Source organism: Pogona vitticeps, chromosome 6 (assembly GCF_051106095.1).
Source record: "Pogona vitticeps strain Pit_001003342236 chromosome 6, PviZW2.1, whole genome shotgun sequence".
In the NCBI taxonomy this organism is placed as follows: domain Eukaryota; kingdom Metazoa; phylum Chordata; class Lepidosauria; order Squamata; family Agamidae; genus Pogona; species Pogona vitticeps.
The window spans coordinates 75,207,877-75,231,784 of record NC_135788.1 but is presented as its reverse complement, the minus strand read 5'-3'; the positions used below and the strand labels follow the sequence as shown (position 1 = coordinate 75,231,784).

Genomic DNA, 23,908 nt, shown 5'->3' with positions numbered 1-23,908 from the left:
TGAAGCAACAAATATCTGCTAAGTCAGCAATATTCATTGAATATCGTGATTCATTTTTATATTTGTCCCCATGTCTAATCTCTACCAACACAATTTCAAATTACTTGATTTTTGTCCGTTTTTCTTCACTACCTTTCACATAATATGCATAATTTTGACATTGCTTTCCAGTTACATTCTTTCCTAACTCCTAACTGTCTTGCCCTTCAACTTACCTTAAGTGGTAAATGTAGTAAGAAAACTTCTGTAATGATATACATGACCTTCAGAAAAGAACTGACTTTATTTATCATGGAAGACTCAGGTTGGTTCATAGATACACAAAATATATGAGGCTAGGACCCAATGATATAACAGCAGCTGCACCTTCAGTTAAAAAAGTTCTTGTACAAACTCACTTAAGTTTGATTAACTGTTTCCTCTTATGGAACTCAAAATGAAGAACACAGACAACAGAATAGGTAATTGTCCCAAATGAATCAACTTGCATTTTTAGGAACATACCCATTCACTGTGAATGTCGTGGAGCGAGAAGAGACAAAACCAATTCCTGTGCACTTAGGAGCTGTACAAAATATGAACATAAGGGACAGAAAAGGCTGGGAAAGTTAGCAGAAACGTAACTTTTCATCACCAAGCACACCAAGTCCAGCTTCATAGTGGAAATCTTGATCACACTGATGCTGCACTGCAGCTCATGGAAAACTGAGCAGGAAAACTGACTGCCAAAGAACTGCAATAGTAGACGGCCAGAATAAACCTCTGCTTTTGAAGCTTAGAAGACTGTTTTTTTGTTCTTTGACCGGGGAGAGGGAAGGTCGGTTTGAAGAACCTTTACTTGGTTACTCTACATTTTGGCAATCCCTGTAGCTGCAGCACTAGTTCCAAAACTTTAGTATGGATATTGTCACACACTTGAATAAACTTAAAATATCTTCAAAATGAAGAAGGTTGAGATAAAAAAATGCCGAATAAGCAGGTAACAGCCAACTCTGAATTAACAGGCAATAAATAATATATAATAGTTTAGCTAACAACTTAAGCACCTGAAGCCATAGTTGCTCCAAAGACACAGGACACAACTGGGCATGATTCTTTTAATATTCTCTGTATAAAAAGGCACATGCATAGTTTTCAAGTTGTAACAAGCACTACTTCTACTGTTTTTGGCGTTTAAATTTCACATACTTCCAGCAATGTAAGGTACATGATGTACTGCTGAAATGTATGGCACCAACTACTATTGGCCACATTAGTAAAATATTACAGAAGATAATATTGTGTTAATTTCTCCTATACAATAGCTGGAAATTAAAACTGAATCATGTTGTGATATGAAAGTTGGCAACTGAAGTCCATATTGCAGTGAAAATACATTGTCATACAACACTGAACACCATGGAAAGAAACTGTTCATAAGACACTTGTATCCAGCCATCCTGATCAGTATCATATCGTCTGAAGATATCTGTCCATTTCTGCAAATAAAGAACAAATTAATATCAAATTTTTCTTATGAATAAAATAATTCAGTTCTAGAATGATTAATAAATTCTATTTTCACCATGAGATGATTGGGTTTGGTGATTATCACTGTACAGGAAACACTGCAAGTAGAGTTAGAGAATATTTCCTGTAGCAGGCTACTGACATACAGGGAATCAACTAAACTTGCCCCCCCCCCCCCGGCAGCTGCTCCTTCGATGCTCCACAGGCACTGAGGCAAAGGGATCAGTGGGACCTGGACTGGGTGCCAGTGTGGTAAAGGGGGATGAAAAGGAGAAATAAGTACTGAAACCCCCCTCGCCATCCTCCCTTTATTTCCTCTTCCCACTCCCTCCCCACTTTCTCCCCATTTAGTGCCCAACAATATTTTGAGATTTAGGTCTTTATCTTTCTGCCTTTGTTCTTAATCTCAGCTATTGATCTGGGCCTGGTTTGGGCCCACAGGGGTTGGCTGGGTGCTCCTAATGCCCCACCCTGCCTCCTTCCCCAGTTGCCCAATCAAAAGCAGCACTGTGGGCTTCCCTGCCCCACCTCTTGCTCTGATTGGATGCCTGCATAAGGGGATAGGGCAGGGCATCTGGAGCACCTGGGCAATCTCTGTAAGAGATTAGAAGTAGAGATGGGGATGAAGTGCCAAAATGGCACTTCGTCTTGGTTTGTAGGTTGTCAAATTTGACGACCCACAAATTGCCCCCAGTGGCCCGATGACCCACGAATCAATTCGTCAGTTCATTGGATCTTTTTTATTTTTTGGATAGCCCTTGGGGTTATATATATAAAAAGCCCTGGCTAACAGCCTGCCCCTACCGCCTTCCCTCCTGCCTCCTCCTGCTCTGTGGCAGCTTCCACACAAACAGAAACTAGACTGATGGAACCGCAGTTTCAGTTCCAGCAACCTAGCTTTTGCAAGGAGGAGTGGAGAGGGCTTCCCTTTTGGCAAGCCTAACTGACGCTATTCTCCCGCTGTCTTTCCACAGACAGCAGGGGTGGGGGATTGCTTAGATCAGGGTTTGCTCCTTTAGTCCCCTTTCCCTCCTCTTCCTATGCGCCAGCACAGATAGGAAGAGGAGTGAAGCCTCATCTAAGCAATCCCCCACCCCCACTGTCTTTGCAAAGACAGCGGGGGTGGGGGATCGCTTGGGTCCCCCTTCCATCCATAGGAAGGGGAGCAAAGCCTGAGAGAAGCAATCCCCCGCCGCGGGGGTGGGGAGTCGTCTTTGCAAATACAGCAGGGTTGGGGAATTGCTTGGGTCCCCCTTCCCTCCTCTTTCCATGCCAGGTGGGCATCAAAGTGATACCCCATCCCTGCTGTCTTTGCAAACATAGCAGGGAGAATTCTTCTGGTCAGGCTTCCCTTGTGTATGCCGCAGGGGCATAGAAAGATGGGAAGCCTGAGCAAAGCGATCCCCCTGCTTTTTAAACAGGGTGTGATTCCCTTCAGGCAGGCTTTAGCAAGCCACCTTAAGGGAAACCCCCTTTCTGCTTATGCCCCGAGGAATAGCTGATCCGCAGGGGCATAGGCAGATAGGGATAGACAAAGGGATGAATATAAAATGGTTATATTAGTTGCTTTGTAGTCGTTGGGGCACCTGGACCCTAAGAATACGAAGCAACAAATATCTGATGAACCGGGGATATTTGTTGATATCCCGATTCATTTTTATATTCATCCCTGTGTCTAATTAGAAATGAAGACAGAGAATCTCAAAACACTGTTGGGCATTAAACTGGAGGGGGGGGGAAGAGAAAAAGGAAGAGGGTTGGGGAGAGGGAGTGGTGCCCCTGCTGAGGGTTCACAGAACACCAAGGTGCACCCTTTGGGAACCCTTCACCTAGGCCTTGGCTAGAGAAGCAGCTTTACAGATTTGAAACTTTGAAGATTGGTCAGAAGAGCTAACATCTTTAATTAAGTCCTTTAAAAACCTCTAGTTTATGAATGTGGGATATTGCTAGTATGTCTAAAATACAGCAAGCCAAAAATGGTCTTACATTTCTAGCCATATAAAGTTGTATTTCTTGTAGGCATTTGGATTGCCTTGTTCCCCTATGAAGAAAGACCCGATATACTCAATCCATGTATATGCTATTAAATAAGTAGAGGAACTACTAAGTTTCAATTCTGTTTCAGTTCACATCTATACCTAGGGTGGATTTCCCATCAGGGTGAGTGATTTAAAGATAACCTATAAATACAAAATTCCATCAGCTTGTTCAAATTTACCCATAAGCTCAAACACAGGTTGCAGGAAAAAAAATATGATACGTCCTAGAAATCTTCCCCCTACTGATGATTTTTGCCGTAAACATTCTGTATCCCAGTTAGGTATTACCTGAAGGACAACACAGCACTGAATAAAGTCATCAAAAGCCACTTGTCCTCTTCTTTGCCTGTCAAACTTCTGAATAAGGAGATCGTAGAATTGGTCTGACAATCGATAACCTTGAAAGAATTGAAAACATTGAGGAGTCAAGTAAGGCAATAATCGAACTCTGAAAAAGTCATCAGTTAGCTGAGACAACATTCCACATATACATTTTCATGCATTGCAGCCCATGAAAGCTTACACAATGTAAACTTGCTGATCTTTAAGGTAGCACAAGTCGTGATCATTTTTACTGAGTTACGCAGTACAGCACATTATATTGACCAAACACACAATTAAATATAACAGCATAACGAAGGACAAAACAATGGAACAAAAATGGCACTTAAAACTATGATATATGCTTAGTAAATAATTTAACTTCAGTGGCAGTTAATATGTGTTGCAAATAAAAACAATGAAGTGCAAAATGTGTTATCTGTTCTAAAGACCAAAGTGAACATCAGGAAAACTGGAAATGAATGCTCTCAGACTTGGTCAGGATGCTGTTTCCTTTTGCTGAATGCAAATCACTCTCTCTAAAATACAGTGCAATGATTGATCTCCAGAGCAATCCCTTCTACCAAGTTTCGTACTACAAAAGTGAAAGATGAATAGCAAAGTGTTGGTGCTATTCTCAGTTACATAGGTTGCCATGGTTAAGACACAGGATTTTATCCTGCTCATGGGAGCATCCTCTGAGCATCTTATGGACATCTTATCTGTCTAAAATGCATGGGCGCCGTTGCAGCAGGTGGTGCAGAGCTCTTCCATTCATGGAAACATAGTGAGAAATGTTAGCCATGCAAAATGTTATTAAAACAATTCTATACAAAACATGTAGTTATTGAAGTCAATGCACCCTCTAATTTTCAGCCCTGCTGGGCGGGACTCTACCTCTCTCTCTCTCATGACTTCGGCCTCACATGTATGCACAACTCTGCTCGCCCCATGCAGGATTCTGTCATGACCAGAATCAAAGGGGCTGAAAACAATAGCTGTACAGAGGAGGAGGAGGAAAGCTGTGTGGAGGAAGGCAGAGTTGTGGCACCTTAGGGGGAACCTTGATTGAAGTCAGGGAATAACACAAAACCTGAACACAAACATATAAGGCAATACAGTGGTGCCTCGCACAACGATTGCTTCATACAACGATGAATTCACACAGCGATGGGTTTTTTTGAGGAATTTCCCCCATCGTTTAACGATGTTCTCTATGGGGGAATTTCACTTAACAATGTCCCTTTTTGCTCATTTTTAAGTGTCTTAAAATGTTTGAAACCTGTTTTAAATGCTTGGATTCCATAGTGCACCTTGTGAAACATGTGCAAACTTAATTTGGTTTTGTTCTAAGTCTTCATTAATTTTTGGTGATTTTTTTATTTTCCCCATTTAAATCAATTGAATGGACAGTTCAATGCATTTAAATAGGGAAAACAAAAAATCACCAAAAATTAAGGACGACTCAGAACAACACCAAATTAAGTTTGCATAGGGTTCAGGAGGTGGGCTAACGATTGCAAGCATTTAAAACCTGTTCCAAACACTGTAAGGCACTTTTACAGGAACGAAAAAAGGACTTTGCAAAGCCATTGAAATGTATTGAGTTGGCTTCAATACATTCCAATGATGGAAACACTGTTTCAACGATGTTTCCTATGGGTTTTTTCACTTAAAGACGGCAATCTGTTCCAATTGGAACGGATTAACCGGTTTTCAATTCATTCCTATGGGAAATGGTGTTTCACAGAACGATGTTTCACACAACGTTGATTTTTTTGGAACCAATTAACATCGTTGTGTGAGGCACCACTGTATAGCTGTATACTCTCTCAGCTATAGCTTGTAGTTACCCTATACTTTGGAGATGCCTGGCAGAAACAGGAGCAGGATCAATCTCACGCCAGTCTCAAAGGAGCAGAAACTTGTGCTCTACACATTCCAGAACTCAGTGAGTATTTAAGGTGCACTGGCACAACAATGAACGTAACAGTCAGAACCCTGTTGGCACAGCTTGCATGCTTAATGCTGCTAATATCATAAGTCACAACCTTTTATCTTTAATTAAAAGTTTCCTACCACCACCACCCCAAACCAGGTTCAGAGGCTCCCTAGGATGTCTTACAACCTGGGGATGGTGGCAATGATTTTCGAACAATAAAGGCTTTCTCAGAACCTGAGGTGGGAAAATAGGAAATTTTTAATTAATGATAAAAGGCCTGATAACATCATCAACCTTATGTGCGTGGAGGTGTGTCAACAGAATCCACCCTTTCTTAGATCAAGGATGGGATGACCACTGTATCTTTCATGCTTACTGGAGAGATGGTGGAGTATTTTGCATGGCAAGCAGAACTGTGAACATCTTATCTACCTGTGGTAGATAACAGCTCGGTTGCAGGGTTTCTGGATTAAAGACATCATCTAGATCACTGATTCTTAACCTTGGGTTACTCAGGAGTTTGGGACTGCAACTCCCAGAAGCCTTCACCACCAGCTGTGCTGACTGGGGTTTCTGGGAGTTGCAGTTCAAAAGCATCTGAGTAACAAAAGTTAAGAACCACTGATCTAGATGAAGTACAGTCCTGGGCTTCAGGCCTACTTATGGATCATCACAATGGACAATTTCTGCTCAGTATCAGACAGGGAATGCATGTCTGCTGTCTGTTCTGCTTAATGTTTAAACAGGTTTTAATACAGTACTTGGTATCTTTCTCAAGTTGCCTGTTTGGGCTAAGATTCTGAGCCCAGTGTTTAATTATGGCTTCAGTCCTTTCTGGAAGGGTAAGTTCAAAAGGTAGAGCTCTTCAATCCCCTGGCTAAGAGCCCCTTGTGTTCCCCAGAGCTCTACCTTGAATCTTATAATACTTAATTTATATATAAAACCACCAGGAGAGATCATTTGGAGTTTTGGGGTTCAATGTTATTAGTGTCTTGAAGATAAACAATTACAGTGGTGCCTCGCTTAACGATTGCTTCGTATAACGAAAAATTCACTTAACGATGGCTTTTTCAGAGTGATCTTGTGCTTCACTTAACGATTTTCCCTATGGGCGATTTTCACTTAACGATTTTGGGACCATGCTTCACTTAACGATGACAGTTTTAGGTCCCCTTGTTTCGCTTAACGTTTTTTTTTACAGCCCCGTTTTTGCTATTTTTAAAATATTCTAAAATGTTTAAAAATGTTTAAAATGCTTGGAATCGTTAGTGCACCTAATAAAACCTTAGTTAACTTAATTTGGCTTTGTTCTGAGTCTTTTTGAATTTTTTGTGAATTTTTTCCCCCATTGAAATAGGCTTCAATGCATTTCAATGGGTTTCGCTTAACGTTTTTTCCTATGGGGATTTTCGCTTAAGGATGGTAATCCGTTCCAATTGGAACGGATTATCCGGTTTTCAATGCATCTCTATGGGAAATGGTGTTTCGCTTAACAATGTTTTCACATAGCAATGTGTTTTTTGGAACCAATTAAAATCGTTAAGCGAGGCACCACTGTATTTCCATCTAAATTCAAAGAAGCTGTTTTGATTCTGTATTAGTGTCTTATGTGTGGAATGGTGGTGGTAGTCACACTTGCTGATGATTAGTCACTCAGGAGCATTTGGTTAGCAGCACCTAGCTGCCACTTAGCCTCTTAATTCCTATGGTAAGGATGTACTTAGTTTTCCACACATGGTTACACCATTTTGGTTTTATTTTTGTAAAATAAATCATGATATGTCATGTCTTGTTGTTCATCTGAAGTTGTATTTGCCCAATTTTCCGACCTGCTAAGGACCAGATTATTTTTATTATATCCTGATATGTACAACCATAGAATTCAAATACTGTGTACTTTATTTTTACATAACTGGAACTGGAACGGAACCCACACTCTCAATGGTTTAATCCTCCAGTTTATTATACTGTACTTGTGAAAAAGGAATGATGTTATTTCACCCATTGGCCATGATCATGGATAAAACTGGGCATTCATAAACCTACCAATATTGATGGGTTTATGAATTTTACACTAAGACTATTTAAAATTAGTAAACACCTTAGTTGAAAGATGTTCAATGCTTGAAATTAGAAGCAGAAAGTACTTTCTTCAATTATTTCTTAGGACTTAATGAAACCAACTGCTTGAATGCATTTCTTTGTACAAAAGCCAAACAGAAATGTGGAACTACTTACATACACACACTTATGCAAATTTGGATAACATGATGTACATCTAGCATTCTTAATTTACTTTTGGTCAAAAAGTTCTCAAAACAATTTTACTCTATTTTGTCATGAAGCACAACCGATCCACTTTTAAAAGGTGGAATATTCTAGTAAGTGATGTTCAACAACTTCCCAGATGATCTGGTGATGATCAATTATAATTGCAAATGAATTACCAAAACCTGTTAGTGCTTGCTTTAGTTCATGTTTGTCAATCATTCCAGAATTGTCTCTATCATACGTGCGAAAGACATTCTGCCAGTCAGAGATGTATTTCCAGACTCCTGTGAATTCATTGAAGTTCACGCCACCTTTGTTCTCTCTGTCAAACATGGCTGAAACAAACATTAACTGCATATTACTACATTTAAATTAAAGAACTGAAAAATTAATTAATTTCCCACTGATTTCTTGTTTAAGTTAAAAGACAAATATAATAAATATCTCATGTACAGAGCCTAACTGCACTGCAACTATCGCTGCCTTCTTCAATCAGTGCCAAGAAAAAGAAACATAACAATAGTTCCTATACAAGGAACAATATGAGGATGATAGAAATTGATTTCAGTGTTGTTGACATTTTCCCCAGAGGAACCCAAGTGCTGTGTGCCTTCTCTTAGCCATCATACAATTTTTCAATAAAGGCTTGCCATGATTACCAGTGGGGCTTCCTGCTTCCACAAATAAGTGAAGGGTGTTATATGTACTAAACTATGGAGTTACGTATTTGTTGTAACAATTGTCGTCATTGTTTAGTCGTATCTGACTCTTCGTGACCCCATGGACCAGAGCACGCCAGGCCCTCCTATCTTCCACTGCCTCCCGGTTTTGTGTCAAATTCATGTTGGTTGCTTCGATGACACTGTCCAACCATCTCATCCTCCATCGTCCGCTTCTCCTCTTGTACTGGGTATTAACAAACAGCTTGTGCACATTTATCATTTATGAAAAATGATTCAAAGCACCCATTGATTGATCTGTTGACATAAACACTCCCTGGTATTTAAGAATATAACTCAAGTCCAATACAGAACACAATTCATATGTGTGCTTCTTTATAAGAATAATAAAGCAAATAATTAAAATGGGGTAGAAAAAAGTTAATTCTGAGAAAGAAGCAAAGACTCCTGCATACAGATTGCCTGTTAATACTGAATCCTCCACATGACACTTTTCTTTGAGGCCCTTTAAATTAAGAGGTGTGTGTGAGGGGATGCTGGTTAACTACTAAACAAACAAAGCAAAACTTCAAGAACAGCTTTTGAAACTTACTAATTTTATATTTTATTTCAATGGGTTCTATATACACTGGTGCCTCGCTAGACAGTTACCCCGCATGACAGTTTTTTCGCTAGACATTGACTTTTTGCGATCGGTATAGTGATTCGCAAAACAGTGGTTCCTATGGGGGAATTTAGCTGGACAATGTTTGGTCCTTGCTTCGCAAACTGATTTTCGCTAGATGATTTTGAGAGCTCCCTCCGCGCTCACAAAACAGGTATTTTCGGGACCTAAGCTTTGCAAGACAGCGATTTAAACAGCTGATCGGCACCACTGTATATACAGAGAAGAAACTGACAATATGAGTATTTTTCACAGGAGAAAGAAAGTCCCTATTCATTGACGAATTCTAGGTGTCCCTGTCAGACACGACTGTTTGGCAAACACTACTGAGCCACAGCAGCTACTGTTGGGAAGGTGCCACAGACTGACTGCAAAGCATTCACAGTAGCTTTATAAGAATGGGAATGGGCAATATGCAGCTTGTGAGGACATGTACACACACACTCCGCATGCTGGCAGTTGTTGCAAACCCTTGTTCCTCCACATTTGCTACTGCTAAAATGCACAGAGCTGCAGCAACTACCACAAAAAATAATAATAATAATCCATTTGGCCAGATCATTCCTGAGGCTCCAGGAGTCACACATGCCCATCCCTTGAAAAGCCCTAACTCCTTGTGATTTCCTCCATCCTGCAATTTTTTTTTCTTATGGAAATTATTTTTATTTTAACTAAGAAAGCCTTTCATGCCTTCTTATGCTTCTTTTCCATTTTTGAAAAAGTTTTGGGTAATGCAGGAACCCCAGAAGTGCTGGAAGGAGCTCAAAATATGACACACCACACCCAAAAGAAGACAGAGGGGTTATTTGAGCTACTTTTTCTCTCTCAAATGTAAATTTTTTGGAGGTGAGTCCCAGAAGGCCAGCCTACCCCCAGCTCAATAACTATAAAACCTTAATATCCATTCTAGCATCTTTCTCCCTGTCCCACTGCTATCTGAAAGAGATGTTGGTAAAATTTAGTAAGTTCCAATATGGAATCAAAAGAAGAACAAGACTTCACAGTGGCATTGTTTTAAAACAGGGATGGATAACAACTTTAGGATAGATAAGCAGCACGCTTTGCTATATAAGCAGCACACTAAGCAGCACGCTTTGCTTTGCTTTAGATGACCAAACACTTCAATGTAGCTCTCCATGGGATATATGTTATCCAATGGATGCTTTCCCAGTCTGCTTTGGCCTGAAATCAGGCTTTGTTGCTCCTCCCTTTTACCAATGCAGGCACAAAAAGGAGGAATATCAAATCTTTCTCAACCAATAATTGAGAATCCTAGCTTTGCTATTCCTCACTACATGGAAAGCAGGAACAGAACTTTGAACCAGTGTTTAAAGAAGACAAAGACGTCTCAGTTCTCCATTGGTTGTAAGCAGATAGAGAAGCAGGGATGAGAGGCAGATCTAAACCATCAGCAAAATGGAGGTGTCACCTTCCACATCTTGCTTTTATCTTACTAAATGCACATAAGTCTACATAAAAACTAGAAATGCTCCAAAGAGAACAAAAGTACAGTAGTATAAATATTACTTACATAAGATAGATCTAACTGTTGCTGGATTAAATGGTGTCCATGTTCCTAGAAGAAAAGTAAACTAAACCATAAATACACACATATATTTGAACATTGGTGAACTAAACATAAATAACACCATAAATTCTGAATAGAGTGATTAGAATCTATAACAGTCAGAATCAATAATGGACTAGCACCCTGTTATTCTTACTGGAACAACTGTCACTCAAGAAACCTACTGAAAGAACTGAGAAGACAGCTTTTATCCCATGCTCCAATATATTATGCCACATATAGTTAAGAATTTAACAGAACAGCAATGTGGAGAGAACAAGCAGGAACAAGTTCTTTGAAGGTCCAACAGCATTTACTTCATTACTATTCAGGTTAAGCTGGCACTAAATGAGCGTAGAGTAATGAATGGAGAGTACTGAAATAGGATTTGGCAGACATGTTCAAATGTCACTCAGCCATGAAATTCAGTCTAACACACCACACAGGGCTATTGTGAAGCTATAAGTGGGGGAACATGTATGTTGTCCTGGGCTTCTTGAAAGAACAGTGAGACATAAACGCAATGAAACTTTTCTATCGTTGCAAGGCCAGACTTTCTAAAGATGCCTGCATGCAACAAAAGGAATGAACAACTTATTATGAGTTCACAAATATCCATGGAAGAGACTTCCTAAATGATTTCTAGTGCAACAAGATTATTATTCATCATTTATTTAACTCATATCTCACCTTTCTCCCACAAATGGAGCTCAAAGCAGTTTAATAGTATAAATACCATTAAAGCATTATGGATAAAAGCATAAAAAATAAACACATAATATAAGAGACAACAGTAAGAGAAAAACTCAGAACCCATACTGTTAAAAAAACCAATCCAACGTAAGCGAGACCTGCCCAAATAAAAAGGCCTTGTCTGCCAAAAACAAAGTAGCAAGAAAAGAGTCTGCCTAACCTTACTGAGAGGTTCTGGAAGTGGCTACCAAAAACACTACTGGTGTGGCGCAATGATCTAGAATTCAGGAGATGCGAGTTCAAATTCCCACTTGTGATACTCAGTCTGAAATCATGCTGTGCAAATAATGCCATGTAAGGCTGATGTGATGGTAAGCCAAAGTGATTTTTCTGAAATCAAAATTAAAAATTTCTGAATCCACCCTCCAATCGTCCTAAGACCCCTTTCATCATAGGGAGGTCACTGCATGCACTGGAATGGAAGAATCTTTAATTTCCAAAAATTGTTGCTACTCTGACAACTACTGCTGGAGGAGAGTTTGGGGAATTAAAGATTTATTTCCCATCTTGCAGCCCCCACCTCCAGCTTCCTCAAAACAAAGGGATCTCATGGGAGTCTCAGGATTTTTGGAGGTGGAGTCAGAAAATGTTTAATTTCTGAAAAATCACTGCCGCCGCCGATATTATCAGTCTTATGTAGCCGAAGTTAAAGAAACAGAATTTCTGCTGCTATGATAAGTTACTTTCCGCCTCACTATTTCACAAGATAAATTGGAAGGACAAAGTAAAAAGGAAAGAAAGTTTTGTACACCACGAGCTCATTAGAAGAAAAATGGGCTATAAATGTAGTTAACATACAAATTATAATTGTATTGAAGCTGAAATGCAACAGTCTTCAAGAGATCATTATAAAGCAGCATTACTAGGCAATGTGTGATTAGAAGGAGACGGGATCCCTTGTTTCCTAAATTAAGTAGTAAACTAATGTTTACTCACTGTATTTTCATACCACCCAACAGCTCCCTGTGCTTGAAGCAATAATATATAACATAACAACATCCTGCAAAGTGCAAAACAAACTGAAGCAACTTGAAGGCAAAGGAAAGATAAAGCCAAGAGAGGCCAAAGGATTTCAGAAATACAGTACTTCATGCAGGAGTGACCTGTAATAGCATTGTGAAGCTACAAGTGGATTTGGCTAGACTTTTGATGGGCTTTCTCTTGCTACTGAATATTGCATTTACAAAATGTTAAGGAATAACTCAATTAAAGGACATCTTTCAAGTTTGATTGCACATTAAAGGAAATCAACGCATCATTGTTGACAAGTTCATAATCTTGATTTCAATGGATTGGAGTCACATTTAGAGATAATGATATCAATTATTAGACTACTATCAACATCCCATTAAGTTTCCAATGAGCAAAAATAGTAACAATAATAATCCAGCTGGTGTAGTAACACTGGATCTGCTGATTCTGTGAAAATAACTACCGCAAAAATGGCAGTCTACTACTGTTCTGCCTATGTAAACAACTAACAAGATCTTGGTCACTGTTCTCTACCGGTCTGTTCCAAATACACCTTTTGTAGATCTGCAAACCTATAGGTTTCCCACAAGCACTCTGATGCTGCTTTAGTAATACAGAAATACTTCATTCATATCTTAACCAACATAAAACTGCATTTTTATATTGCCCATCTGGCTGAGGCGGCTCTGGGGGGGTTTACAATTTTTTTCTAGGTTGGTAAAACGAATCCCTAGCTTCCTGGAGAGGGGGAGGGCAAAGTGCTTCTTGCATAGTTATGCTGTAAACTGGCCAGAGTTCTCTAGCATTATGGGATGGTATATGCTGAAATAACAACATCTCGATGTGGTGTGCCCTGGGATCTGGTTAAGAGATAAACTGCTACTATTGCAGGCTAAAAGAAGGAGTAGTTAACCATTTATTTATTTTTTGCCAGAAACAGAAGAGGCTGAAAAAACATCTGGGGGAGGATGACTTTTAATAAATCATTATTTTAATCTAAACAAGCAAACTTGTGAGCGCAATGAAAAATAAATTTCTTATGTCTTATGTCTTATGAGATAAGGACCAGATTGGAAAAAGCAAGTAGTTTACAGTCTCAGTGAAACTCTGCAACCTTCTGCTTTCAGAGTCACTCTCAATCAAAACTCATTTTGGCAGCATTATTCTGATGACTGTATTAGAACAAGGGTTGCTCTGTGGACAGGTGGCTGGAATGTGCAGTTAGTGAGCACAACTTTCCATGCTACAGTTTGCACTATAAACAGCCCTGTTGTAGGACAGTGGAGCACAACACTCAAGACACTGAGGCTACTATCTCTTACTGCATTCCCCCACTGTTTGAGGTGGCATCTAAAAATAGCAAAAGGTTTCAACAGCCGTTTAAGAAATACCTCACAGTTCATTCTATGGTTTCTCATGAACTACTAGATCCTAAGCAAGTTATCAACATCTTTCTGACCAAGTAGATTTTGTGCCTATGCTAAAATAACCCCCATTCAGAGGCAGAAGCTACATGGAAACTATAACAGATGTTATAGGTTGCAGAAAATACACAAGAAACTGGAAGAACATTTTCAAAAATCAGAAAACAAGGTCTGGATCACACAGAAAAATTACACGGTATTTTCACATAAAACAAAAATAAGCCAGGTGTTTTGCTACATTGAAACACATAGGCCCTTGCACATCTCGATATAGCCATACACAGAATAGACACTTGTGCAATAAACATACACAAAGATCCAGCTAGTTTCCTCTTTAGCCTGCAGTTTCACATGTGTGATTAAGCATTACCAGGGAGCTGTTTGCAGTCCTTCCTCCAACTCCAAGTCTGCAGATATTCATGTACAGGTTTCATCCTTCAAATGTGCATGTTAGCACAGGAATATGAGAAGATGTATAGCACATCTTCTCCACAAATCACACGAAAACTTTTTGCACATAATCAGTAAAAGAGGCTATATTTTCCATAAGAAATGAACATATCATGAGTCCATTTTAATAGGGGTACATGGGCTACTCCTGTTGCCTGTTATGATGGCATAATGTAACATTAAGTTCGGGAGGTGAACTGCCTTAAGAATTCACCACAGAGTTTTGCGACTCAGCATGCAAATGATAATGTCTATGGTGATTTCCTAACAGCCTAACTATTGATGTTAATTGTATTTAAATATACTTTGATTATATTGTTTATCTTTATTTTACTGTTAACATTTTTAGGTTGGTTGTATTTTCTATTTTAGCCATGTTTATTGTGCGCTTCTTGTTGTAAACCACCCAGAGTGGCTTTGGCCAGATGGGCAGTAAAAAAATGAAATAAACAAACAAATAATAAACTTGGGTCAATTTGTAAGAGAATTTTAGCTATATCTTGAATGATGCAGATTGAAATATATGACAACATCAGAAACACCCCTCTGGTGTCTACAAATGACTGTGTATGACGGGGTGCTGACAAGTATTGAGCCTTACCCTGAATAAACTGAGCTAGGAATCTGTAAACTGCAGTATATGTTGGCCAATTTGTCTATATTCAATGGTGTAAAAATCAACTACCTATGATTTTAACTTATCTTTCATTTTCAGGTCCAAATTCAACACGACAGCACCTCCAGAAAGTGCAATGTGGAAGAGCATAGGACCATAAGTTCCTGTTTCTCCAAGGGAAAGGTGCAAAGCAGATCCATGATGAAATGTCACAAACTATGGGTGACAGTGGCCCTTCATATGCAACAGTTACACGTTGGGCTGTCAATTTTAAAACTGTCCATTTCAGTGTTGAAAGTGAGAAACCCAGTAGAAGGCCTCTTTCTGTCCCTGTGCCTGCAAATGTGAAAGCCATCCATGACATGATCATGGAGGATGGCCGAATATCAGCCAAAAGTATTGCTACATATCTGGCAATATCTTGTGAGAAAGTTGGTCCCATTATCCACAACGACTTGGAAATGAGAAAGCTGGCAGCAAAGTGGATCCCCAAACTTTTGACAACCAAACAAAAGAGGAAACGTGTGGAGTCATCCGTGGCTGTTTTGGAACATTTTACAAGGAATGAGTCAGATTTCCTGGGCAAGCTGGTAACCGGTGATGAGACATGGATCTATTGTTATGATCCTGAGACCAAGAAATGGTCTAAGGAATGGAAGCACAGTGGTTCCCCTGGGCCAAATAAGTTCCGAGTACAAAGGTCAGTGCAGAAGCAAATGGCAACAGTTTTTTGGGATAAGAAGGGAGTTCTGCTGTGGACTACCTCCCACAGGGTTCAACCATCAATACAAAATATTACTGTGTTTTATTAACGAAGTTGAGGCAAAACATCAAGAACAAACATTGAGGAAAGCTCTCCAAAGGTGTCATCCTGTTGCATGACAATGCCTCATCACACACTGCAGGTGAAACAATGGCAAAACTGACGTCCTTAGGCTTTCAAGTGATGCCCCATCCACCCTATTCTCCCGACCTGACTCCTTCTGACTATCATCTGTTCCCCAAACTAAAAAAAACAAACAAACAAAAAAACAAACACCTAAAGGGACAATTTGGGAGTGTGCTGGAGGCAACTAATGCTGCAAATGAGTGGTTACACCAGCAGTCAGAAGAATTTTATTTGCAGGGACCTAAGAAGCTGCAGGACAGATGTCGCAAGTGCATTAGGGGAATATGTAGAATAGTGTGTCAGTTACAGCTTCCTAGCTCATTTTTTCTGGGTAAGGCTCAATACTTGTCAGCACCCCCTCGTAGACAGGTATGTATCTTTAGTGTGCAAAGAGGATCATATACAAAGAAGCCCATAATCCATTGCAAAAGAAAACAGTGATACATTCTCATAGGGTTTAGACATTTTTGTTCCTTAATGAATTTTTGCATCAGTCATGGTGTTTGCCTGCCGAACAAAAAGCTCTATAAAGAACTCATGACAAAGGCACTGGAAAGCTACACAAAATACAACTGGAACAAATAAGGAGCTCTGAGATCACTAAAACCTTACATTCTCAACTGTCTAATCTCAATGGGTTTTTCAACTACTTCCTGGTAAGTCAGCTGCAATGAACACCACTGGCAGGTCTCAAGACAGTTGAACTTTGTCTCCTGAAGGTTATCACTGGTTAGGCTATTTAAGTAATTCAGACCAACTTAAAGTCATCGAAGGTCTGAACTAAACAAACTGGCCAAAGCTTTTGGGAGCTGTAGCCCAATATCACTTGGGAACCCCAAGTGTGCAAACCACTGTTGTATGCTGGGTTTATTCTGTTTTAAAAACTACAAATACATAATAAAGACAATGATTAATTTTATCACCTAGTTACAGCTGTTCCGGATTCATTTGAAAGCCATGCCTGCAAAGCGGACCTGCTACATTTCAGGGGCTAGAGAGCTCTGCATTTCTGCAGTGCTTTTTATCCCTTACAGAAAACGCACTTCAAACCCCACACAGTCAACGGCAGTACCGACAGATGAGGCCGTAGAAGAGCGAGAGCCTCGGAGAGAAAACCCGCCACCAGGATAGAGAGAGCCGCCCTCCAGGAGAGAAAGCGGGCCGAGACGTACCGTTGGAGAGCGCTTGCTGGAGCTCGCTGTCGGAGATGACCCCGCTGCGGTCCTTATCGACCCTGTGGGACCAAACACAACACAACATTTCCAAGGCACGGCGGCGGGGACGCGGGGAGGGAGCCCAATGCCCAGACCCGTTCCCTACCCAGACCCTACGGGCCGGTGCAAGGGCGGCGGGTAGAGGGGGAGGGGAGAGAAAGGCCTGCCCCTTCTCACCCCCCCCCCCACGACGGAGAGGAGCAGCGGGACCGGCGCCCTCACCTCTGAAAAACTCCCCACAAGAAGCTCGGGTCGGGCATTCCCATGGCCGCCATTGTCCACGCCGGCCCCCAAGAGGAAGACGTGCGGAGGAGGAAGCGAAACCAGCCCCACCCCTCTGCCCGGGAAGGCCCTCTCCGCGCAAGCCTAAATTTTGGGTTTCACGGCGAGTCACTGCTCGGAGGTGAGGGAAGGAAAGCGCGGCTGCTCCTTCTGCCACCTGGCCCCGCCCCTCCGGACGCGCCCAAAACTCTATCGGTTGATGACAACCATTCTTTCGACGAAACTCCTCAGTTCCTGGAAGGGGCGGGGACGAGCGAGCGCGCGAGAGGCGTCGCGGACGGAACTAAGGAAGAGTTCCTTTTCTCTGATTGGGCCTCCAGGAACATCTATAAGTGGCTGCAGACTAAAAATAGACTGAACCCAGGGTCCAACTTCCGGGCTACTTTTACACTACATTGTCGATGTCGCCGGGGTGGATATTGTTCTTGTACGCCGAACCTATGAATGAGGGATATCGTTCCAGAATATCCCAACTACCGTAAAAGGCCCGCTCAGCTTTTGCAACTCGAAGCTGTGGTTTCCTGTATGGAGTCAATGCCTTTTACATTTGGTCTTCCTCTTTTCCTACTACTTTCAAAAACATTTATATACTGTACCACCTAGTAACTAAACAATTGACACACCGGTTATAAAACAATAAAATACTTACAATAGTAAACCCATTGCGACTTTAAAATTAGCCGATTTTTTTAAAGCACAAGCCAAAACCTGTAGGAAAACGTCTTTCCGGTGCCTAAAGGATAGGATAAGTCAGTGAGCTGGGAGAAAAAATTCCGCAAGTAGGAGCCGCGACTGAGAACACTTTTCCTACATTGCCCCTCCAGCTGTTTCAGGTGCAAGGCACCCTGCAGAGAACTCTTGAGAGCGATCTTACTGTGCCTGCCTAGGTTCCTAACCATGCAGGGGTTTAAAAGAGAGCACTAGTGCTGTGAGCTCCGCTCAGAAACAGGCGGGAGGCCAATGGAGTTCGTAAAGCACTGGCAAGATAAGGGGCTCAATCTCCAGCCCCAGTTAGTAGTCAAGTAGTTGGCCTCAAAGGCAGCCTCGCCTATTGTACAACACACTGCCGTGATCTACAGGTTGTTACCTGATTAATGGTACTCAGCTCAGGGTTTATACAGTGTGAGGGTTCAGACTTTGAGTCCTTTGCCTCCACAACAAAATCAGGAGGCTTTTTAAACTTTGAAACAGGTGAAAGGTTTAATCAGTGGTGCGTTTAACAAAAAATCAGTGTCCATAAAATTAGTCCATAACTTTTCTCCTGTCACCAACGGGTCTGACAGGGGTACCCAGGCATCATTGAGGAAGGAATTGGTTTCCTTGCTGTTCCAGGGACCCGACCAGCCTGTCGCTGCATCTTCTTTCAAAACCTCTCCAATCTCTCCTCCCAATATGGGAATGGCCTCATCCTCTGTGGGATCGGTCCACCCGGCATCTCGTGTATGTGAGAAAGTCAACCAGGGTCCTCACAGTAACCCATCATCCTCATCTCCTCGACCCCTCCCCCCATGCTAGTATTTTTTTTTTCTCCCATTCTGCTTTCTCCTTTTCTTCCCTCAATCTCCTCCGCCACTCCTGGGCCTTGGCCTCACCCCAATATGACTGTCGGGGGGGGGGGGTATCTCCCTCCTGCTATGATAGTCAGCCTCCTCCTTAGGCACACACAGATGTCCCCACTCTCCAGTCCATGGGTCTTGTAACCAGACCCATTCTCAACCTGGCAATTGACTTTCCCTCCCTTTTATTTCTGATATCCCCCCTCCTCAGTCTCCACCCTCTTTGTTCTCCCCATTCTACCAACCGTTAACCCATTCAATTCCCTCTCCAAGTCCTGGGTTTCAGTACCCTATTGTTCTCTTCTGCGGGGAACTGGAGTGGGCGAGGTCTGGATTTCCCGTTCCATAGTCTGTGGAAGGGATGGCACTCAGATGAGAGACTCCTTTCTCTCGCCCCCCCATCTCACACAGAGCACCATCAACTGGCAATCTATTCTTTAAATGGGAATGCAACCACACCTACAGCATCTGATGGGTGGGCAAATTCTTGTTGAGATTGACTAGTTTCATTATGTTGGCCCTCCTTCTGCCCATCTCTCATTTTAGCGTTTCTATCTTCTCATGTGAGTTCAGGTTTAAAGGAGAAACATAGTACATGACACCCAGCCCCAAACTCCAAAATGTATTATTTATTGAAGCTTTTTTGAACCCACTTACCTTGTATGGGTAATTTGGGTCTTAAAAGCCAAGCCTCTGTTGAATATTAAAATGAGTGTACACTGTCAAGCTCTTGCACAGGGTCTTATTTTAGACACAGGTAGATGTCAATACACACCCCTGACAAGGTAGGGATAATGGGCTATATTTTTAAACACATAACAGTTGATAACTAGACTTCTGTATCAGGTTTGATATGGCTATTTTTAAAGATTGAAAACTTATAATTATTTTTCAGTGCAAAAATAAGATCTGAACTTTCAACTTTGCTGCTATGTTATATCCATTAAAATCAGTGTGCATTTAATAGCTTGATTAGATACCAAATGTTTCTTAGAACTCTCTCTGTACACTATCTATCTATCTATCTATCTATCTATCTATCTATCTATCTATCTATCTATCTATCTATCTATCTATCTATCTATCTATCTATCTATCTATCTATCTATCTGTCTGTCTGTCTGTCTGTCTGTCTGTCACTGCAGTATTGTGTAATAACTGAAATGTTATTGGTTTTTTTGGCAAAATGCTAGCCTCAATTTAACCATTTCCTTAAAAGCGAAGGTCATTGTTTCAACAATTCAAAAACAACCATATCAACTGTCATATGATGTATGATTTGTTAATTACTATCAAGCTGCATCTAACTTAAAAAGACTAACTTTAAAGTGGGTGTCTAAGTGGGATTTTTAAATGGATTGTTATGCCCTACAGCTCTGAATGTATGTTTTGTATTGCTTTTGTTTACCGTTTCTCAGAATGGCATTTGTTTGTTCCTTTTTAAATATTTGTATTCTTATTTTAGCTTTAAATATTGTCTTTTAATGATGCAAACAGCCTTGGATCCTTTTCAAGGAGAAAGGCTGGGTAAAAATATTTTAAATAAATAAATAGAATAAAGCATGGGAGAATTTAAGGAGTGGCATTGCCAATGCCACACACTGCTCCAGTGAATTTCCACGGCCAATCAAGAATTTGAACCCAGGCCTCCTGAGTTCTGGTTTATCACTCTATCTACTGCAGCTACACAATGCTTGCTCTCATGATGTATATTAAGTATACATAACCTGTTGTCAAAATGCTTAGATAAGTCCCTTTGAATTATCAAAATGCTATTGTCATTCTCAAATATCATTACTGTTTCTGTATCCTATTGCACTGATTCTGGATGCCTACAATCGTTCAGAGTATCTATAAATCTGTGTCCCAGTTTGTACTCTATGTGTTTAAGGGAATGTTTTGTATTTCATGAAAGCATATATAGAACTAAATCTGTTAATCTTAAATTCGCCACAGTACTTTGGTTCTGATTTTGTTATGCATGCTAAAAACAAGACTTAGGTGGTTATCTCTAAAAACCGCTAGCAGCCTGATTTCACCACGGGGGGGGGGGGGGGAATCATAAAAAAGAACCAGGAAGTTTCATCTCTAAGCAATGGGTGTAATGACCCATTTTTCGTATCTCTATGGTTCGTTCTCAGTCCTGGGAGATCCCAAGAGGGGATTCCTTCAGGGCGGAAGGAGGGCGAGTGCCTACGTGGAGTCACAGAGGAAATTCCAGAGAAAGACCGCCGGGCGTGGCTACGCCAATGCTGGAGCTTTGCCTCACCTACGAGGAGAACCTTTGAACGTGCAAAGGATTGTTCCGTCAGCCTAGGTCTCCCCTTTCTCTCTGCATTCCAGATTTGAGGTTTACCTTGTAATGAGGGTGAGAGAGGAGAGTGCAAAAAACGGTCTGAAACTCAACATCAAAAAAACTAAGATCATGGCCACTGGCCCCATCACCTCCTGGGAAATAGAAGGGGAAGATATGGAGGCAGTGACAGATTTTACTTTCTTGGGCTCCATAATCACTGCAGATGGAGACAGCAGCCACAAAATTAAAAGACGCCTGCTTCTTGGGAGGAAAGCGATGACAAACCTTGACAGCATCTTAAAAAGCAGAGATATCACCTTGCCAACAAAAGTCCGAATAGTCAAAGCTATGGTTTTGCCTGTAGTGATGTATGGAAGTGAGAGCTGGACCATAAAGAAAGCTGACCGCCGAAGAATTGATGCCTTTGAATTGTGGTGCTGGAGGAGACTCTTGAGAATCCCCTGGACTGCAAGGAGAACAAACCTATCCATTCTAAAGGAAATCAACCCGAGTGCTCACTGGAAGGACAGAGCCTGAAGCTGAGGCTCCAATACTTCGGCCATCTCATGAGCAGAGAGGACTCCCTGGAAAAGCCCCTGATGTTGGGAAAGTGTGAAGGCAAGAGGAGAAGGGGATGACAGAGGATGAGATGGTTGGACAGTGTCACTGAAGCAACCAACATGAATCTGACCCAACTCTGGGAGGCAGTAGAAGATAGGAGGGCCTGGCGTGCTCTGGTTCATGGGGTCACAAAGAGTCGGACACGACTAAACGACTAAACAAAATGAAACGTCACAACCAATAGTCCCGGGGATAGTTCTTAAAATGAACAAGAACATGCATGTCACCAAGCTTCAGTGTGAGCCCTCAAAATTGCTTCCAGGTGAATTGCTGCCATTCCAGTTAGCTAACCAGGTCAAACGCCATTGTGAAGCTGTTCCATCTTTCTTTCCTTGTGTAGTTTTGGGGGAAGTTTAAAACTTTTATCATAGCCCTGCCTGTTTCAGAATTCAGAACACACCCATTTCCACTCCTTAGTACCTTCTATTACTTTTCCGCTGCTTTTCGCAACTTCTATCTTGCCTTGGAAAATCGTTTTAGGAGTGGTTTAGTGGAGTTCGGGCTCAATGGATTGAAGTCCGAGGGCTTTCTCATTAGCAAGGACTATATCTCTTTTGGGGGTGTGTGTGGCCTTGAATGGGCCTTGATAGCATCCTAAAAAGCAGAGACATCACCTTGCCTACAAAAGTCCGAATAGTCAAAGCTATGGTTTTCCCTGTAGTGATCTAGGGAAGTGAGAGCTGGACCATAAAGAAAGCTGACCGCCAAAGAATTGATGCTTTTGAATTGTGGTGCTGGAGGAGGCTCTTGAGAGCCCCTGGACTGCAAGGAGAACAAACCTATCCATTTTGAAGGAAATCAACCCTGAGTGCTCACTGGAAGGAGAGATCATGAAGCTGAGATCTCCAATGCTTTGGTCATCTGATGAGAAGAGAGGACTCCCTGGAAAAGACCCTGATGCTAGGAAAGTGTGAAGGCAAGAGGAGAAGGGGATGACAGAGGATGAGATGATTGGACAGTGTCATCGACGCAATCAACATGAATTTAACCCAACTCGGGGAGGCAGTGGAAGACAGCACGGCCTGGTGTGCTCTGGTCCATGGGGTCACGAAGAGTCGGACATGACTAAATGACTAAACAACAACACCTTGCCTTGGGAAATTGATTTAGGAGTGGTTTAGTGGAGTTTGGGCTCAATGGATTGAAGCCTGAGGGCTTTTCCATAATACTGTACATTACTATAACTCTATTGTCTGGTACCAAGTAACATTATAAATACTTTGTTGGGTAAATGTGGCTGAAAATTAGGAACATTGTTACATCTCTTAAATTGACACTATTACAAAGTGCTGACCTTGTGAATCTGTTAATTTTGCTACAAAATATAACTTTGAGGAACTAAATATCCTATTCTGGTCTGTGAGGATTAATGTCACACACCTTAGTCAGACTTCCATTAACTCTTACATAATTTTTAATGCAACATATATGTCTTTTGCTCACTTATCATCTCACTATATGCTTACAATCTGAGGAGCAAAATTATTTTCAGCAGACACTTGAGTCCCACAACCCTTTTTTTTTTAAATTGCCGCTTACAAAATCTATTTATAGAGGGGACCCAACATTATATTTCTCTTATCATAGAGTAATTGAGTTTGAATTTTTGGTTGACTAATACTTTTATTAAAACCAACCAGTATGCCAGCTGTTCAGTCCAAACCCTCACAAGACAGGCCATACATGCAACATGCAGTTGTATGATTTTTATTTCAGTTTTTACATTTTTATATTTCGAGGATCATGTCCTGCTTACAAGTTGAGCAGAATCATGCTGATTAGACAAGGCTTGGCTTTACCTTTCAGTCCTCCCCTTTCTTTGTTACCCATATTTCATCTGTA

General features: G+C 41.1%; 1 protein-coding gene across 2 annotated transcripts; it reads right to left on the bottom strand.

The window, feature by feature from the left end:
* Positions 1-264: 264 nt before the first annotated feature.
* Positions 265-17,836, bottom strand: PDCD6 (programmed cell death 6). 2 transcript variants are annotated; one of them, XM_073003899.2, is made up of 6 exons: positions 17,534-17,836; positions 17,270-17,331; positions 10,958-11,002; positions 8,259-8,417; positions 3,837-3,946; positions 265-1,478 (listed from the first exon to the last, which is right to left on the bottom strand). In XM_073003899.2, exons 1-6 carry the CDS (start codon positions 17,584-17,586, stop codon positions 1,380-1,382), a joined length of 528 nt encoding a protein of 175 aa, XP_072860000.2. In that variant the 5' UTR covers positions 17,587-17,836; the 3' UTR covers positions 265-1,379. The 2 variants fall into 2 exon arrangements, with proteins under 2 accessions (XP_072860000.2, XP_072860001.2); XM_073003900.2 differs by having other exon boundaries at positions 8,265-8,417; positions 17,534-17,734.
* Positions 17,837-23,908: the final 6,072 nt, after the last annotated feature.

What these genes read in the sequence shown, in the direction of transcription:
- PDCD6 (XM_073003899.2), bottom strand. Translation starts at nt 17,586, where the DNA reads ATGGCGGCCATGGGAATGCCCGACCCGAGCTTCTTGTGGGGAGTTTTT. An exon ending in CCAGCAAGCGCTCTCCAACG is followed by an intron (nt 11,003 to 17,269) that starts GTACGTCTCGGC and finishes CTTTTCTTCTAG; the next exon opens with GAACATGGACACCATTTAAT. An exon ending in AGTGCTGTGTTGTCCTTCAG is followed by an intron (nt 1,479 to 3,836) that starts GTAATACCTAAC and finishes CTTTATTTGCAG; the next exon opens with AAATGGACAGATATCTTCAG.